At 43.8% G+C, this 20,144-nt stretch overlaps 1 protein-coding gene across 1 annotated transcript in view; it reads right to left on the reverse strand.

The window, feature by feature from the left end:
• Positions 1–517: 517 nt before the first annotated feature.
• The window catches only part of PASD1 (PAS domain containing repressor 1), a 57,379-nt gene continuing 37,752 nt past the window's right edge, over positions 518–20,144 (reverse strand). The window contains exons 9-16 of the mRNA XM_087860311.1: positions 15,511–15,589; positions 10,713–10,836; positions 8,539–8,729; positions 6,130–6,312; positions 5,590–5,784; positions 4,902–5,215; positions 3,392–3,653; positions 518–1,182 (exon numbers count right to left, since the gene is read on the reverse strand). Of these exons, the coding sequence (XP_087716437.1) occupies positions 1,039–1,182; positions 3,392–3,653; positions 4,902–5,215; positions 5,590–5,784; positions 6,130–6,312; positions 8,539–8,729; positions 10,713–10,836; positions 15,511–15,589 (1,492 nt within the window). The 3' untranslated portion in view covers positions 518–1,038. The remainder of the gene's footprint in view (positions 1,183–3,391; positions 3,654–4,901; positions 5,216–5,589; positions 5,785–6,129; positions 6,313–8,538; positions 8,730–10,712; positions 10,837–15,510; positions 15,590–20,144) is intronic.

Here is a 20,144-nt window from a genome sequence, read left to right on the forward strand (position 1 = left end):
GACTTCTAATAAGGTTATCCAAGTGCCCCCTCCCTCTCCTCTTGTCCCCTGTGCAGACAGCTAGGAAGATGCTCTACTTTGTGTCTGGCCAGAGAACGAATCACTTTCCCTGCAGGGAGTACATCCTGGAGGAAAAGCTACAGGCAAGAGAGAAGGAGCATGCATGCAAAGCATCCAGGCTCACCTCAGAGGTGATATATGAGGCAGACCATGGTTTACCTAGCCTCTAGGTCCTGCGGCTGCCCTTGGCATCAGTGAAGGAGCCAGCAGGCTTCAGCTACACAGAGGGCCTGTGCACATGGCCACTCAGGAAGGCAGGAGCCATTAGCCTCTGCAAATGTGGCAGGGAGCAAAGGTGTCCGTGAGGGGCCCAAGCCCAGGAAATGAGCCCTGTGCTCAGGATCCTGGTACCAGTCGACTGGGTCAGTAACCATTTCCAGATTCCAAAAGTCTGCCATAAGTTCACAGAGAGTTGCAATGAAAGACAATTTTTATTAAGCACTGGAGCTGTGATTATTTCAGTACAAAGCACCTATGTTCATCTGATTTCAGCTTCTCACCATTGGAAGGCTGTTCCCTGTGGTTTCCCCAGCATGACTGTGGAGGAGATACAGGGTTTGGCCATCAAGGCCAAGGCTTTGGAACTCTTGTGGCTTAAGACAGAACAGCTTCTTACTAGATTGCAAACCATGCTGGAAAATGTTTCTCGGCATAAAAAAGAGTATTCTAACTAGAGCAGACTCTGCAGCCTGCCGGCCCATGGTAGAACAGGTATATGCAAGGCCAGGCAGGTAGGTGGGGGACAGCAGTCTCCTGCTGTGGCCTGGCTGCTGTCACACATTAGCACACTTGGGATCACAGGCTGCCTCTGCAACATAACTTTCAAGAAACGGGTTGTGCTCAACAATCCCAAACAGAACTTATCAGGAAAGAAAAGAAAATACCCACCACCCCCCCAACCCCTACTCCAGGGGACTCTGTGAGCCTTGGAGGTCCCCTGGCCATGCAGGCCTCATTGGCCTGTCTGACCCTCTTCTCTCAAGGTTTGGTACGAAAGTACTGCTGGTGCTGGTGCTCATCCAAGTCAGACAGCTCTGCAGACATAAAATAGCCGATACGGCCTGGTGAATATTCATCAGGGTCCTCGAAAGCCTCCGGACTTGCCTCAGGAGCTGGCATCTGCTAAAAAAAAGCAGGACAAGGTGAGACACTCCCTGGAGTTCAAGTCAGCAAGGTGCTGAGAAATACCTCTTTGGAATACAGACTTACGAGGTGCTGGTAGAAGGTGCATCTGGGGACAATGGGGTTCCTCTCCGCTTTCGTCTTCCAACAGCATCTTGCCTTAAAGACCGGCAAGAGGAGCCCTGGGCTCTCCCAAAGTTTTCTTCATGCCTAAGGCTACTGGGTTCTGTGTCTCGCCCTCCCTAGCCCAGCTTTTCTGCCAGCCATGGCTAGGCAAAGGCTTGGGAAGGTCTCTCCCTGCCCCTATCCTTGGACCTTGCTATTACTCTGCTGAAACGAAGTAACTTCCATGCTGAGCCTGATCGACAGCTACCTGGCCTACTTGAACAATGTGATGGGAAAGGTAACAACAACCCACTCCGAACTGCAGAGTGGGGAGGAGGGTCAGATGCAAAGGTGGTATTACGAAGGCTAGGCTGGGGGAGTCTTTCCTGTTTGAGAGAAAAGGACCCCTTCGGCTGTGTTCTGAAGGTGATGCAAGAATTCAACAAATGCTAAGCTAAATAAGTCAAGCAAAGAAAGACAATTATCATATGATTTCTCTCATCTATGGAACATAAGAACTAGGAAGATCAGTAGGAGAAGAAAGGGAAGAAGAAAGGGGGAGTAATCAGAAGGGGGAATGAACCACGAGAGACTATGGACTCTGGGAAACAAACTGAGGGCTTCAGAGGGGAGGGGGGTGGGGGAATGGGATAGACCGGTGATAGGTAGTAAGGAGGACACGTATTGCATGGTGCACTGGGTATTATATGCAACTAATGAATCATCGAACTTTACATCAAAAACCAGGGATGTACTGTATGGTGACTAACATAATATAATAAAAAAATATTACTATTAAAAAAAAAAGAATTCAACAAGTGGAACCCGAGGGACAGAAGAGAAGACAGAGGAACAGAAGGAGCAGGGCTGAGCTATGGGAAGACACATCCCCCCCAGATGTGTCTGGGGACCTGGGGAGCGGGAGGCCCAGGGACCAGTGGAAATGAGTCAGGGCAGGGTGTGTAGAGCCCCCGAAGTCTTGTGGACAAGGAAGCTCCCACATGGTCCTGCACTTGGTTGCTCCACTGCACTCTCCTAACAACCTTCCAGGCATCCTCCCTTCTCTACTTCCTTGGGCTATCTGCTCAGCTTGGTCTTCGCTCTGCTTCTAAGGGCCTATCCAGATGGTAGCGCCTTGAGAGCAGACATAATGAAGGGTTTCACCAGAGTCTGCCTTGGGAACTGAACCACAGGGTCCACTGAGCATCTATGTGGTCTCTTTGTGTGGGCAGTCCCTCTCGTGGATCAACCTTTCGGAGGATTTGCAGTCCAGCTGGTCAAGGTGTGTATGTGAAAATAATCACACCTTTACCATTTAAAATATCCAAACTTGCTCATTCTGCCTTAGCTTACTGGGTTATTTTTTTCCTTGTTGGTATTGTTAGTTTTAAAAATCAGACGTTAGGCTCCATTAAAACACCCTTTATAAGTTTTAGTCAAAACACCCTTTATAAAGCCAGAATCAAAACACCCTTTATAAGTTTTAGTCAGATTGTTAGTCAGATTGAGAGTGTGTGGTCCCAAGGGGCTTGCTGGGAGTGTATCTGGAAGCAAAACCCAATATGTGACTGCCATCTGGACCAGCTGCCAACACTGCCCTAGAAACATGACCATTACAGATGGTCCCTGCGCTGGGGTCTGCCCTGGCAAATACAGAGTACCCTGTGGATGAATACCAAGCACATTCCATAGAAGGAGCCTTGGTTTGTTTTTCAGTACAAGGAAACACACCCACACTAGGCCCTGGATTTTGTAGCAGAATGAATGATCTGCAAGTTCAGAAAGGGGTCTGGGCTTGGGCAATGAGCCCAGCATATGGCATGACTCACTTTGTCCAGGTAACATATGCTTGAGAAGTTTTCACATCAGATTGCATTAATGTCCATGAGGACAGCTCGCTTATTCATGGAAACGTGAATCTTTTTACTCAGCAGTGTGTGCCACCACCGTGCAAACCACCACCCTCACATTTACTGAGGCTTGAAGTCAGATTTCATACCCAGAGCATACTCCTGTGTTGTGTGCCTTTTGGGGAAGGGGCCCAGCCTCCATGCAGAACGCCCTGACCTGGGCTGGGGAGCAGAGGAGAAAGGAATGGTTATACCTGGGGCCAGGTGGCTTGGTCCTGCAGGGCGGTCTGCTCACTGGAAGGCCAAGTATTCACGTGGAGGTAAAGGTGATGCTGTGGATCTGGTGGCTGTTGCCAAAGTTGGATGTAATCCTGCGGGGTCTCCAGGGTGACTAAGCTGGAGTCAGAATTTATGGGAGACTGAGGAAAGCTGGTAGAAGCTACTGTGTCAGAGCCCGGGCTATACACCAGTGGCAGTGGATCCATGGACACCCCCTGCTGCTCCTCAGAAAGAAAACTGAAAGAAAGATGTTACAGTGATATGGAGCCATCGCCTTGCTCATCAGTAGGTGTTTAGAGCACAATTGGTTTTGGTGGCTAAATCAGGATGCACTGGTTTGTACCCTCACTTTGCCCAAAGAAGATTCCATTTTCCAGAGTCAAGTGAATGTAAAGATTGAGGCAAATTAGTCTTTTGTCTCAAACGGTTTTATTTGTATTACTTGGACGGTCCTGAATCTGCCACAATGGTGATCTCTGTGGCCTTGGGCCAGTCACTTTACTTACCCAAAGTCAGGGACATGTCCTTTGTTGCTGAAGGAGCTAACAGCTGAGTGGGGCTGCTGGGCCAGTTCCTCCCTGAAAATCCAGTGCTCTCTCTACAAGAGCCCCATTTATGCTGGGGCTCTTGGGATAAATAGGGACTTCTGAATCTGTACTTTCCACAACCGCCTCAAGTGGATTCTGATTATCAGGCTGGTGGGAAGCATGGCACTCACCCACCAACCAGACGTATCAGGGTCACTGATCCTACAGGGAGGCCCAGAGGAAATCTGGAGAGCCCTGGGAGGTCCACTCAGAGAGCTGGCAGTCATTCAAAAATATTTATTGGGCACCAAGCTTGTGCTCTACAACCCTTTCATTGCTGAACAGAGCCTTCTCTTTCTGGCATTTGGGACCACAGACTTTATCACCAAGCAGAAAATGTGTTTATGTCCTCGTACTGCTTCCCAGAACTTAGTCCTCCTGTGAGCTTAGCTCTTTGGTATCCAGCGACCATCTAGCGACTGTTTCATACCCACTTCCCTCACAGAGACTGTCGATGCTACGGAGCCCCTTCATCTGGTCTGCTGTGATCATCAGATCACGGTGGAGTGGGAGAAGCAAGCTGGGAGCCCAGGAGTCATTCAGCTATGGGCACTTAAGACTTTGCTATAGACGCCCCGTGCCATGAGACTGGGCTTGGGTGGATGAAGCCAAGTGATTTTAAGATCTGCGTGCCAATTCCCTAGCTTGGGAACTTCCTTATCTAGGCCTCCTATCTTCACAGAGTCTCCTGCATTCCATCAACACTTACTTGGCCACGCACTTGCATGCAGAGGCAGGGGGCCGGAAACCACAGAGCAAGATGAGTGGGAGCACATCGCTTTTGATGAGGGGGTTTTGGTGTCCTGTGGGCAAGTCACTCATGGTCTCAGGCACAGTATCTGGCCATGAGAGGAAAGCAGGGACTTTAGCTTTTATCACTGTTCCATGCACTTCTTACCTATGACTGTCATCTTCGTCGTCCCCCAGGGTTTCGTCTTGATAGTAGCCAGAGGGCTGTTGTCCAGCTACTAACTGGACAGGAACAACGATGGGCTGGGTCTGCATGAACGTCGTGGGGTCCTCACAGAGGGGCACAGCTACGCTGGCCTGGCCCGGCAGGCATATCTGCAGCATCTGGTTTCCCACTGTGGCACTAGGCTGCTGTGGCCGCTCCTGCATCTGCTGCTCCGGCAGCAGCTGCTGCCCCGTGTGCTGGTCCTGCACCTGCTGCAACTGCTGCTGCAGAAACGGGTCCTGCCCCTGCAGCGGCAGCTTCAGAAGGAGAGACGAAAGGACCTCAGGGCCCGCCAGAGTCCCCCAGAAACAGACTGAACACCCCTGCTCCATTCTCCCAGAGCAGAAGATGACAGTGGCCCTGTGCCTCCGGGCATGGTCTGGGTGATGTCTACGTGCTTATCTGGGCACAAGTTGCAGCCACGCTGCTGGCTGCAACCCACTGCAATCCGGAACACATGTACACATACCTGGGCATGAGTGTCCGGGTCTAGCTCACCAAGAATTTTTATCTCAGGCAAGTGAATTGCAGCCAACTGAATAGCCACCACCCCCTCAGTAGAACCAGGTGAGCCCCAGTGTTTATGAAAATGACATCTTTCGGCTTCACAGCTGAAACAGGCTTTCCATACCTGGCTGGAGACATCACAAGGCTCCTCAAGCTCCTCAGGGCATATGAAAGAGTGGGATGAACGTGAACCATGGGAAAGGCTGATCTCCTTGAGATCCGGGAGGGACTCCATTTGCTCAGTGCGTTGTTTCTTGGGCACTGGCTCTAAAGACTGGGGCTCGGGACGGTCAAGGTGGTGTGAGACGGTCGGCTGCATCTGTAAGGACACAGTATCACGGAGGTCTTATTCAGAGGCTGCACCTTTCCTCAGGGCACAGGACATACTGGGCATAGAGCAGGACAGGTCCCCTGGGAAACCCTGGCTATATAGGAGCCCTGTCTGCCACCACCAAAGACTAGCTGGGCCCATCTCAGCCACTACAGCCAAGAGACAAAGAGCACAGCCATAAGTCCCTGCTGAAGACAGCTCCAAATGTCCCGTGCCACCCTGGAGAGCTGCTATCCCTACTAGCAGGCCCTGGTGACTAACTGCTTGAAAACCGTCAAGGTCCATCTTCTCCTCTCCCTTCTGCCACTTACTTATGTAGAATGGGCTTCTGACCTGAAAGCTGGAATCCCGCATTCTCTGAAGCTGTTCCTTCATCATTTCCAGTGCGTCCTGCTGGCTTCTGATATCAGCCTGCAGCATCTGTGTCGTCTCGTCCAGCTGCTCCTTAAACTTTTTCATCAGCTCCAACTCCCGCTTGTTGATATATGATGTAATTGATGGCGGTGGTTGTAATGGCTGCGGGGAGGAATTGCTTGTGGTTCACAGATAGGGAAACCAAGTTCTCCAAATCCTACCAGATTGTTTTATTGCCAAGTTTGGAAAGACTGAGAATGAGAATGATGGCACTCCACTCCCAATTTCATTCATCACTAGAAAGTCTGAAGAAGTGGCTAGAGAATCCAGGAATTCAAGATCAGAAATGGGTCATGGGGGGCGCCTGGGTGGCTCAGTCATTAAGCAGAGGCAGGAGATATAGAAAGGAAGGGACACATTTGAGAGAAATTAAGAAAGTGGACACGGCTTCTCAACTGACCAGCTGAGGGCAGAGGAAAGAGGCAGGGTTCTTGGAAAAGAACTATCTGTGAAAGCTATTATTTGCCTTGATCAGGGTTGGCACGGTGTGTATAAACAAGATGAGAGAATCACAGTCCCAATATCAATGATGAGAAGGCACATATACATGCGACTGCAAGAAAAACAAAAACAAGAGTCTATTCTATCATATACTGTGGCCTTCAACCCGTTATGGCTAATGGAAGCGCACAGCTGAGTTATTAAAAAGAGACAGAGCAAATAACACGCGAGCTGTTTTTAACACTTGGAATAAAAAATTATATATATATTTTTTAAGTCACTGAAAATTGTCCTTCTTTTGCTATAGAGTATATAGATGTTCACATAAGAAAGTAGGCATTCATTAAGCCAAAAAAATGTAAAAACTCTAAACTCGGGATTGGAAGCCACAAATCATACAGGTTATCGCATCCACATCCCCATTCTCCAAGCAGGAATCTTTTCTCTGCTGTCCCTGGCAGATGAGCAACAAAGCCTGTCTCAGCCCTTTCCGTTGAAGGGGAGGAAGCCCACCACCTGGGGAAGAGACCTAAGCCATCTGAGAGACTTTCTGGAGGGGAGTGGAAAGCTGTTTGCCCCGGGCTGCTAGGTCTCCACCCTAGTTTGATCCTCTGGAAACTCGTCTTCCACTTCGGGAGCATGACGGCTGTGCAGCTACTTGGTCAGGCTGTCCTGTCCCCTGCCAGTCTTCCTTCTCCAGTGCCTTCCACTGTGACTACCTTCAACTACTGACAACATGACATTTTCCAGCCTCTCTCCATCGTGGTCTCCAGCTTCTGGATACACTCCAGTCTGTCAATCCATGGCACCGAAAAATAAGCCCAATATGCTACCACATGTAGAGCTGTACTACCCACACTCATTGCTGGTTATTCTGACTACTTTAAACAAAAGTTATATTTAAAGTTTAGTTATGAATTCATTCAAAGCAGAAGAGAAACTTGTCAACGTTAAAGGGGAACCGCAGCTTTTTGGCATGATAAAGACATAAATAAGGACAACATGGATTTCTACAGGAATTTTGTTTAATTGTTCAAAAAATTTTCACAGCAGTCCAGAAATCCCCACAAGGCAAGCAGACCATTTCAAGATGGAAAAAATGAGACTCAGGGCTGTGCCAAGGTCAATGCTGGGGCCAAACTCAAATAACTCTTCTAGCCCTTAGTTCTTCTCGTTCTTATAGAAGAGCGAGTGACTCATCTTAGGCTTCATAATTAATGCACATGATTCTATGTAACAGACCATAAACTCATTATCTTGCCTGCCAATCCTGATTTTAATAATCCTGCTATTATAACAGACGATTGCCCAAATCTGTGATTATATACACAAATTTGAGGGTAGAAGAGCAGCAGAGGAGTAAATCCAACTACACTGCTCTGGCCTCAGACCACACACTGGTGCTGACATTTGAAGGCTGGATACAACTAACATTCTGAAAGGCGTGCTTCTAACCCAATAAAAACCCCATTGGAGAAACCTAGCTTGTGGTGGGAAGGTGTTGGCATGGCAGGCAGGGAAGTCACCTTCTCCTGAGAGGGTTAGCATCCCCCCCCCAGGTGATAAGGAACAGAGCTCTTAAAAATACTGCCTTTTCTTAGTAGATAAGCTTCCTATTTGGCCCAGACTTTCTCTCAAACCCAAAGTGTCTTTGCATATTTCACATTAAGAGGAGAACAGAGATTTCATCTCAAAGAACCTCTAACATCCCTGTTTGCTAGGGTTCACTGGATTCTCAGCTGCATCTGGAAATCCACTATGACAGAAATAGTGGTAAAAAATAGGATGCTTTCTGCAAAGTGAACCTGAACACAAAAGTGGAAATGAGGGGCTTCACAGGGTTAGTGATCCAGACAAATACGTGGAGCATGTCTGCCCCAGAGGTACCTCATCGCAGATGCCGGCAGCAGCACTGGAGGCTGAGCGGGCCTCCTGCTCCCCCTGGCCCAGCTGCTCCACCTCTTTCTCGGCAGCTACTTGCTCCACCTCTTCCACCTCGTCCCCCTGCGGCACCTCATCCATATCATACACCTTTTCCACCTCCGGTTCGCATTCAAAGCTCTGCGAAGATGACGGAGCTGAAGAAGAAAGCACAGTGGAATGCATAATCAAGACAACCGAAGTGCCAACATTATCGAAGAGATTGACAGGTTTCTATTTCCTTTTTAAGTCATAAAAACAGGAGAGTCCAGTTTTATTCCATGTTAAGGATTAGATGTGCCAGGTACCAACAATAATTCAGAACATTCCTTAAAAATCTGTTCATATTTGAAAATAAGGAAAAAGGAGGGAGTGTCTGATTTTACCTCCACCTACCCAAGAATAAGTGGGTAGGTTCCCAAACCATGTGTGTTGAGTGTCTTTTCATTATAAAATTCTTCTGGCTGTGCTTCTGGAAATTTGGTATCTTCCATCTGATAATACCAAATCAAACCTAACCATAAAATTGCTTCCAAAAAAATAGGTTTCCCAGAATGTGGGGCTCTCAGGAGTGCTTAAAGTGCTGGTGGAGGTGTTGAGAAACGACCGTCCTTCAAAAATGCAAGGTGGAGAACATTACTTGAAGAACGCAAAAGGGCAGAGTCAATTTGGAAAATAGTTTGGCAGTTTCTTTCACACACGCTTCCCGTTTGACCCAGCTGTCCCCCTCCCACGAATTTAACCACGTCAATTAAACATTTGTATTCACACAAAAAAACCCTCTATGCAAATGATTATAGTAGCTTTACATATAATCACTGAAAAACATGGAAACAACCCAGATGTCCTTCTGCAGATGAATGGAGGTTTTCTTTTACACTTTTTTAAAATTATTTTTAATAATAATTTTTATTATATTATGTTAGTCACCATACAGTACATCCCTAGTTTTTGATGTGAAGTTCCATGATTCATTACTTGCGTATAATGGAACATAAGAAGTAAGAAGATCAGTAGGAGAAGAAAGGGAAGAAGAAAGGGGGGGTAAACTGATGAATGGAGTTTTAAACAAATAACTGTGGTGCATGCGTAGGTGTGGGCAAGATGAATGCGTCATGGATTCACACAACATGGATGAATCTTGAATGCATTTTGTTAACAAAGTCAGACCAAAAAGTGGGAAACTGCATGATTCCATTTACGTGACATTCTGGAAAAAGGCAACCAGAGGTTGAGAGACGGAGCTGGAGTTCAAAGAGACAACACAAAGGAATCCGGGGATGAGAGAACTGTTTTGACTGGTACTGTGGTGGCAGATACAGGACCTTTTGCCTTTTCAAACCCACAGAAGCATACATTCCCAAGGAGTGAAGTTTACTGTGTGCAAATTCAAAACTAAATTTGTTCTTACACGTTTCAGAAATCACAATCATGGCTTCATGGACTTCCCCTCCGAAAATCAATTATTTTGAGAAGAATTTTTAAACGAAGTTTCAGATTGACAGCAATAATGTAAGTGTTGCTAGCTAGAATATTTTTAAAATAGAGGTATTAGTTCTATATATGAAGATTCCACAATACAAAGACTCTATGCTAAGGTCGGCAAATTAGAGGACAGGACTTGCATTATGTATCTGGCACCGCTTCAAGTTTTGTATTTTTTATACAATTATATTTATGAAATACCTTTAATATTGAAACTTATGTAATAAACACCTCTGTTTCTGAGTGACTACCCTTTTTGTCCTTTTCTAAAAATTCTTCTTATAGTACTTTTTTTTTAAACAAGAGGTTTCTTTGGACTGCAGCCGCTATGGAACAGCAGTGAAGACTGCATGAGGACAAAGAGATAAGAGGCTACTCCTCCAAGGGCTGAGATCTAGCACCAATCTTTAGAAGATTAAATTTTAATGGGACAGAATAATACCATTCCCAAGCACTTGAACAACTGATGAGATATTCACTTTCATCGCTCTCAAATCATCATCTCAAAAAACTTTTAGAAGATGGGGAAAGTTCACTCTTGTGATTTCACACCATTAGGAACAGAACATTCTCATCCCTTGAAAAAAACAAGAACTACCGGGTTGGCCACTATTTTTCTTCTGATAATCCCTGTCCACATGTCCAAATGTACCTACCTGGTGATGCCAGTATGCTTTCCAGGGACGATGTGCTGGAATCATACGTATCAGACTCTGCACTAATTACATGAACAGACTCTTGGGGATCATACTGCTCGACAGCTACAATATCAGCTTGATCCTGGGAATTTCCAAAAGAGGAGAAGATGACATTTCAATTTGGGGATAGATATATAAACAACAGGAAACATGGGCAGAACACAAACTTGGATACATTTCACATCACAGTTTCCCACGCTGCTTCTATCAGTCGAATACCTAAACAAAACCATCATGAAACATGTCCTTGAAAAATATTACTGGAAGGTAATAACAAGCAGAGATTATGGGTGCCACATGCTATACTCTGGCAAAACTGAGAAAATAAACACAGTGCAGATGCGCTGAAAGCACAAGCATAAGAAAATTGTGTACCACTCAGAAGCCGCGGCACAAACAAAAACAAGACAAACAAACAAACAAACAAACAAAAACCACAATGCCTTTCTCAGGTCTTGGTAGGATTCTGACCCTGCCGAGGGAGAAGGGCACCAGTACCAGAGGGCCTGCACGTGCAGCCCTCACTGAGAGCAAGGGAAGGCCAGATGGAGGCTGTTTAATGGCCACTTCACGTCTTCAATGCAGGTTAAAGTTGGAAGTATTATTACCAAAAACATCTTTACTATAGTAGCACGGAGACGGAAATGGCCATGGAGAGCTTCTAGTGCAACCTCCCCCTCTGATAGTGTCAAAGACAACAAGGTCACACAGCAGGGCAGGAGCAGAGCCAGAGTCCAAGGACTTCAAACCCAGTGCTCTCTTCCCTAACCCTGGTGTCTAAATTGAAGCCATTTCCTGCTTTAAATTGTACCCATCATATTCCAAGTTTACTGATCCACTTCCACTTCCTTAATGACTAGATCCTTTTTGAACAGTCTGCAGCTCACCGCTCAGATGAAATGTAAGTACCTGGTCTAGCCCTGGAATCTTTTCATCTCTGCTGAAAATTTTAGTACTTGGGCTGTTTTTTGTTTTGTTTTGTTTTTAAGGAAAAACTTGCATCAATGATTTATTTACCATTCATCAGTTTTTGCTTGTTCCACTGGTTTTTTTGGTTTTTATTTATTTTTTAAATAATTTTTTATTATGTTATGTTAGTCACCATACAGTACATCCTTAGTTTTTAAGGTAGTGTTCCATGATTCATTAGTTGCGTATAACACCCAGTGCACCATGCAATATGTGCCCTCCTTAATACCCATCACCGGCTTATCCCATTACCCACCCCCCCGAAGCCCTCAGTTTGTTTCCCAGAGTCCACAGTCTCTCATGGTTCATCCCCCTTCTGTTTACCCCCCTTTATTTTTCCCTTCCTTCTCCTACCGATCTTCCTGCTACTTCTTATGTTCCATAAGTGAGTGAAACCATATGATAATTGTCTTTCTCTGCTTGACTTATTTCGCTTAGCATTATCTCCTCCAGTCACGTCCATGTTGCAGCAAATGTTGGGTAATTGTTCTGTTTTGTTTTGTTTTGTTTTCAGACTGGATTAAAACACAGACCCATGCCAATTTTTCCACAAGGAACCTGTCTGTTCGAACACACTGGCCCAGATCAATTCCCAGCATTTGAACTTCAGAAAACTGCACAACCTCTGGTATCATGGGAGAGACCCAGGAAAACGGAGTGACTCCCAAGGTGGCGGAAGCCATCATCTTGGATACCATCTCCAGCTTAAGACAAAAGAAGACGCTGGGACTGGAGGAGTCAGTTATGGGAGGTGGCCAGGAGAAGCAAAGTAATAAGGGTAAGATTGTTATGCAGACCTAAATCATTATCTTCTCCATTGATGAGTTCCTAGTGATTCAGAGTCTTCCGCCTCTTCCTGATACAGAGAGGGAGACATCCTTAACAAAGGGAGATTTTCCTTATAAACGTAAATGTCTCTTACAAAAGGTTAACTTCTACTCAGTCTTTTGAGCTTCTCCTGTGTTTGCACTTTCTTAAAAATATTCACCTTAAGATAATCTTTATTCCAGAGACATATTTTGGGGTGGTGAATTCTGCTCCCCTACAGTGAGCAATAGTTGGAAAATGGAATACAAAATCAGCACTTTGTATTTATTTTTTTTCTTTTTTAAAAAATTTTATTGAGTTTTAAAAATTTTAATTCCAGTGTAGTTAACATAGTGTTATATTAGTTTCAGTGTATAATATGATTCAACAATTCCATACATCACCCAGTGCTCATCATGACAAATATACTCCTTTTTTTATAATAATAGCTTTTTATTATATTATGTTAGTCACCATACAGTACATCCGTAGTTTTTAAGAACTAGGAAGATAGGTAGGAGAAGAAAGGGAAGGGCCATATGCACTCCAATGTTCATAGCAGCATTGTCCACAACAGCTAAATCGTGGAAGGAACCAAGATGCCCTTCAACAGATGACTGGATTAAGAAGATGTGGTCCATATACACAATGGAATATTACTCAGCCATCAGAAAGAACGATTTCTCAACATTTGCTGCAACATGGATGGCACTGGAGCAGTCAAGCAGAGAAAGACAATTATCATATGGTTTCACTCATTTATGGAACATAAGAACTAGGAAGATGGGTAGGAGAAGAAAGGGATAAAGAAAGGGGGTAATCAGAAGGGGGAATGAAGCATGAGAGATTATGGGCTCTGAGAAACAAACTGATGGCTTCAGAGGGGAAGGGGGTGGGGGAATGGGATAGGCTGGTGATGGGTAATAAGGAGGGCACGTACTGCACGGTGCACTGGGTGTTATACGTAAGTAATGAATCATGGAACTTTACAGCACTTTGTATTTAAAACAGAAGTGTATCTCCTATGTCAGAGAAGGGCTTAAATAGTAAAAACACTGCTGTCTGCACAGTCCCAGAAACACACAAATCCTTTCACACAAAATCGCATGCAGGCCTGAAAACCAAAGTGAGAGTCCACCCACCTAGCCTATCTATACTGCTAGGGGGTTCCCTTTACCTTACATTTGAAGAGTGCTATAGAAATTACACAGAGCTGTAACATACTATATTCATCTGTGCATCTAATATTTATGAACACCTACTACGTGTGGCAAACCTTGTTCAAGATATTTGGGGATAGGCTGATGAACAAGACAGCCCCTGTCCTCACAGAAGCTTCGTTCTACTGCAGGAATACAGAGAATATACTGATAAATGAGGTTACATCCAGATGAGATAGCCTGGGAGACGACCACTCCTCTTTTACTGACAGGAAACAGAGGCTCTCCACCAGCAAATAACTTTCCCCAGGTCACAAAACTGGTAAATGGCCAAATCAGGAATTGACCCTTATCTTTTGAAGTCTAGAGCCATCTTTCTGCAGCACCACCATGGCAGCCGTGTCACAGGCACCCAGGGAGTGGCAGGTAAGGTGAAACACCATTCACAGGGAAGGCTTTCTGAGAGGCTTTTTCTGTTCGATGCCTCTTTTCTTGCAGTTTGATCTTCTCTGTCAGATGAGATTTCAGATCAGTTAGAACAGATCCAGGTTTCAAATTTCTATTAATGTGCATCCCTGTAAGATTCTCTCTAGTGACGTCTGGCGAATGGATAAATGGATGATACATTCAGTGGCTTAGAAAGAGGATGGGGATTATCTAGGCTAATTAGGGGCTGGGTTCTGCCCATGAAGGAATGATGCTGGCTCATGAGTCTACCCCACATTAGGCTACTGCAGCAGATACGTCAGTAAACTTCCTTTTTGAAATGTACTCACAAGTCAAAAAGATCTTAAACAATGGCATAGAGCTTAGGTTAATTTTTAAAAAGTACTGTAGGGCCCTTTCCAAGTGTTGGGGGCCAAGAGCAGGCTGCCCCAAGATGGACTACTTTGGCATGAAGATTATTTTGAGTTAAAAAAGCAATCAAAACCCAGCAGATTCAGGAAAAACTCTTTACCTGCCCAACAACTGCCTAAAAGAATTTAGATAGAAGCCCTGCTCCAGGGGGCGCCTGGGTGTCTCAGTGGTTAAGCGTCTGCCTTCAGCTCAGGGCGTGATCCCAGCGTTCTGGGATAGAGCCCCACATCAGGCTCCTCTGCTGGGAGCCTGCCTCTCCCTGTCCCACTCCCCCTGCTTGTGTTCCTCTCTCGCTGGCTGTCTCTCTCTCTCTCTCTCTCTCTCTGTCAAATAAATAAATAAAATTTAAAAAAAAAATAAAAAAGAAGAAGAAGCCCTGCTCCAGGAAGAGAGCTATCACCATATACCATTATACCATGAACTAGGGATGGTGCACAGGGAGGAACCTAGCAAAGCTGTTTGATCAAAGTCCTCTCTGTGTCCCATTGTTTCTGAGTACCCAGCAAACATTTGTTTACCAAACATTTACTTTTTCTCATTCTTTCTGAGGATTGCATTCCTTCCCTTTGATATCCCCTTTTCCTCAGTTCAGAATGACATATAAACCTCCTTCTGCTTGACTTTGAAATTTCCATGCCTGTGTGGGTGCCCTCCGTGTACGCTATTAAATTTGATTTTCTCCCATTAATCTGTCTCATGTCAATTTGATTCTTAATCCAGCTAGAAGGACCTCGAAGGGGACAGGACATTCCTGCCCCCCAACACAAGCATGGCGGTTGCCAGCTCCCAGTAAGAAATGGTTATAAAATGGCAGCTGTGGAACACTGCTCAAGTGCTCTGCCCACATGGGATATTTCTCAAAATTAAAACCTTTTTCTGTTGGCAACACACATTAACTAAAGAATCAACATTACAGGGAGAAGGATCCATCCATTTACCCTATGACTCTCTTATGTACATACGTCTGAGGCAGCAGAAGCAGCAGCAGCAGATTCAGCAGGCAGCGATTCCATTCTAAAACTTCGTTTTTGGCCCTGGCTTCTATAAAGAAATGAAAAGAGAAACGGTAAGCACACCTCACTTGCCATTAAATCTAAACTTTCTGTTGTACAGTAAAAATAAGGTTCAAATAAGAACAAATATTTAGGGGCAACTCGGTGGCTCAGTCAGTTAAGCGTCTGCCTTCGGCTCAGGTCATGATCCCAGGGTCCTGATACAGAGCCCCGCATCAGGTTCCTTGCTCCGTGGGGAGCCTGCTTCTCCCTCTCCCTCTCCCTGCCACTTCCCCTCCTTGTACTCTCTCTGTCAAATAAATAAGATCTTAAAAAAAAGAACAAATATTTATTTTTCTTAATACATCACATCAATCTTTGAGGTGCTGCTAATCTTACAGAGAAAGTTGTTCTGCACTATATCTATAAAATAAATCATCTGGACCCTCATTAGAATGAGGTTTGCCTCAGGTCTCAATGCCTTTGGTTAACAGTGGTGAGCAAAGCAAGCTTAAGAAAAAAAAAAAAAGGAAAAGGCAAGGCGTATGAGTGAATCTTCGTAATTTTTAAACAAGCTGCAATTACAAAAATATGCCTTCAGGGCAAATTTAATTTTGTTTCCTGTAATTAGAAAAACTCACTATTCTTTGGCTCACTAACAATTCATGTCTATCAAAATTAGAATTGTGGTGCCCAAGGTGAGAACGCAGCTTCCTGGCACTGGAGTCTAAGTACAGCTTATTTTTCACCAAATAAGTGGAAGGTGAGAGAGAACTTGGGGGGAGAGAGACGGATGGGGGGGGGGGAGAGAGAATATGAAAGAATGAGAATCTTGGTTTTAATACTGAAATTACTTTTTAAGCCTTAAAAATTTCCCAAAGATCTGTTATGGAAATGTATTTTGTTTTCAAGAGTTTTTCTTTTTTAGGCCAAGGCCAAAGAGTGAAAAGCCCCATCACTCCACAAAATGAGAAACTGGAGTCTGATAACAGATAGGATGAAAAGCAAGTCCTTAGAGCAGCAACACAGTGACAAAATGTTATCTGTGAAACCTTCCCAATTCATTCAGAAAACACAAAATTAACAGAATAACAGGATTATTCTGTGAGGTTTCAAAACGTCAAAACTGACATAATGAGAAATTTTCCATTCGATATTTCACAGGACCCAGTCAAAAAATCAATTTTACTTACATCATTTTTTAAAGATTTATGTATTTGAGAGAGAGAGAGAGTGAGCAAGAGGAGGGACAGAGGGAGAAGGAGAGAATTTCAAGCAGACTCCCCACTGACCTCAGAGCCTGATGTAGGGGTCAGTCGCAGGACGCCAAGATCATTAACCAAGCCAAAATCATGAGACTGAGCCACCCAGGTGCCCCCTACATCCCTTTATTTTTAATGGTAGAAAACTAAGAAGAGTTTGAAAAAATACATATTTTGGATATCAAAATATGTACCATTTAGGAAGTAGTGATTTAAATTACATAAAGCAACTACTTAATGAGTAAATTCAGTCATTTGTTATATGATGGGGCTATACAATGTCTACTATGTATTTCTTAATGGTTCAACTTTCAGCATCAAGTAACATAAACAGAGTCATTTACAAATTTGCCCTCACATCATTTAAAAATAAAATTCTTAAAAGATTATCATCTATAATTTTATTTTTCTCAGTCTTTGACTCAATTTATAAGCCAGTTTAGTCTAACAGAATGTTTTCTTACTTAGTAAGTGTTGGTACTTCTTCAAAGTTGTTCTTCACTTTTCTGTTCTTTCTCTGTATTATCTCCTTGCAGACTGCATTTTGTCCCTTGGCTTCAACTAGGGGCAACTCTGACATCTCTATCTGAAGACCTCTCCCTGGGCTATAGACCCAAATATCCAACTGCCTTCAGAACACGCAGTCTGGATGTCTAACACTAGACACCTTAACTCCAGATGGTCCAATTAGACCTCTCCTCCTCCACTTCCTCTTCCTCTTCCTTCTCCTCCAGTGTCTCCTGTATTGGTGACAAGTGCCACCCTCCACACAATCACTCAAGACTCAAACCTCCAAGTTATCTTTGACTCTTCACTCTTACACTACTCTCTTCTGTATGAAAGTTTGTTCTTAACTTTCTGTCCACCTTTTCTACTTGGTGAGTTTCTTGAAGACAGTGCACATGCACTGAACCTCCTGTATCCCCAGCACCTAGCATAATGCAGAGCACATACTAGGTGCTTCATGAATATTTGCTGAGTGAATAAATGAATAGACAATCTGACCAGCCAGCTCAATTGAAATATTTGCACATTCCTCCCTTACCCCAGGTCTGCTTGGCTTGACACAATTATTTTCAAGAACAAACTGAGGCCTCTATCTGTTCCTTAAAAGCAATTAAATGTCACTATATTGGTTTCTAAACAGCAAATATCTTTATACCTGAGATAAATTGCATGGAACGAATACATTTACCACATGTGGCTAAACTGAAACCAAAATTAAAGAAAATTTAAAATTTATTTTTTTCGGTCACAGCAGCCACATTTCAAGTGTGCTGTAGCTACGTGTGGCTAGTGGCTATGGTAATAGAGCAGATTAAAGAGCATCACTGTCTTCACAAAAGGCTCTATTGGACAGTTCTGTATCAAAGGATGCAGTGAGTTTTACCGGACATGACACTGACGTTGACAACAAAACACTATGAGGTGATGATGATTTGCTTTAAATCCACTGCTTGGATATCAAGAACATAGTAGTTTTCCAGATTCTTCCATGACTTTATATTTCATGCCTCTCTATACATCATCAGTATAGATGGCAAATTTCTGACTTGTAATCAGAATGTAAAAGTAACAAATAAGCACATACATTGCTAAAAAAAATCATTAAAGAGTATTTCATACCTAACTAGTCTGTACGTGTAAATAATGAATTCAGGCTCAGGACAGGAGGTGTAATGGAGGGTTTGCGACCATAAAACGTTGCTGCCCTTTGGTTAGGAACAGAGAGAAACAGGACTTTCCTTTTCTAAATCACATCAGCTGATTTTCAAAAAGAATGAAAATGATCAAAGAACACTTCACTAGCTATATTTACATGGAAAGAACACCTTCCAATTTTACGAAGAAAAGTACCTGTCTCATTATGTAAAACCTCAAAATGTTACTCTTAAATTGAGCCCTTAAGTTTCTTTCTATTTTACATCTTTGCCGAGGTTTGATATTCAATGGTAAAGCACTCAATGCTGCTGAATTATTTTAATGGAAGGTTGTTCTTGGCTCAAAAAAAAAAAAGAAAAGAAAAGAAAAAACCAAAAACCATCTACTTCAACTTGCTATGTAAATAAAACTGTAAATATGAAAAGGATGCCCAATGAATACTGCCCTTTCATACATCAATGCAGTATAAACTAAGGTGTTGTTTTGAACAGTTGCGGCAGAAAAATATCATCTTAAAATTTGTCTCTCCTTGTTTAAGTTAACAGCTGAGATGATCTAATCTGAAGTGATGGCAGAAAGGAAAACCAGGTTTCCCTTCTTGGTCACAAGTTGTGACCAAAGTTTAAGAAACTATATTTCAAGATTACTCTAACCAAAGCTAGTCCATAGGCTCAAAGGAGAAACCCACTACCAACTCCCTGTCTGAAACGGGAAATCTTAGGTCAAGGCCCCACTGCATCATTTCCTCCAGGCCCAATTGCATCTCAGCAATCCTTGACAACTGGATTAGTACTAGCATCTCCAGAGCCTATCTCTTCCCAAGTCACTATTCCCTTAAGTGGTCCCCTAGGGATAATGCCTGAAACATCTCCTATTTTTCCCACTCCCCTATTTTCACCATTGTGTCCAGCATTCAAGAACTGCCAAAGAAAAGTGGACAGAATTTGAGGTCACACAGACTTGGGCTCAAACCTCAGCCCTGACAGTTCCTAGCTGCGAGCCTTAGAGCAAGTCCTTTAGCTTCCCTGAATCCCAGCTTCTGAATGTTTAAAGTGAGACTCATAATATGTACCTTGCAGCATTCTTGAAAGAAGAAATAATGTTTGGACAAAGTGCTTTGTAATCTGTACAGTCCAATGTGATCATCTCAAATGCCCTCATTACTCGTTCTCTCTTTGATTGCTCCATTCCTCTAAGTTCTTCTCCACTTAAATATAAGATTTGGGATGTATAAGACTGTAATTTGCTCTAAAATGGTTCTTTTGTGATTTTAATTCTCTCTCCTAGAAAATGTGTTCCACAAAGATGAGTTCTGCATATGCTACCATTGCTCTATCCCTTCAGAGCCAACAAGCAGACTCTCCAGTGTTAAGATAAGCACACTGGGGATTAAGAGGTGCTATTGCTGTAGATCACCTAGATGGTTCCTCATTTGGGCAAGGATTGGGGGAGGAAGAGGGGTGTTGTATGGCTGTGTGGCTGTGCATACAATGCACACTTGTAAAGAGCCTGTGGATCAATGTACAAATTGATCCCTACTAAAAAAAATAACTACCCTGCCTTTTAAATATTTCTTCTCTTTCACTATAACACCTTTTAGTAAATAAATTATTGGAGAATGTCATCTTAATAGACTTACATTATTTGAAGATGGAATTAGTTTATTTGGGGGAAACTTAC

Source organism: Ursus americanus, chromosome X (genome assembly GCF_024610735.1).
Source record: "Ursus americanus isolate L20-20 chromosome X, mUrsAme1.1.p, whole genome shotgun sequence".
NCBI lineage: Eukaryota > Metazoa > Chordata > Mammalia > Carnivora > Ursidae > Ursus > Ursus americanus.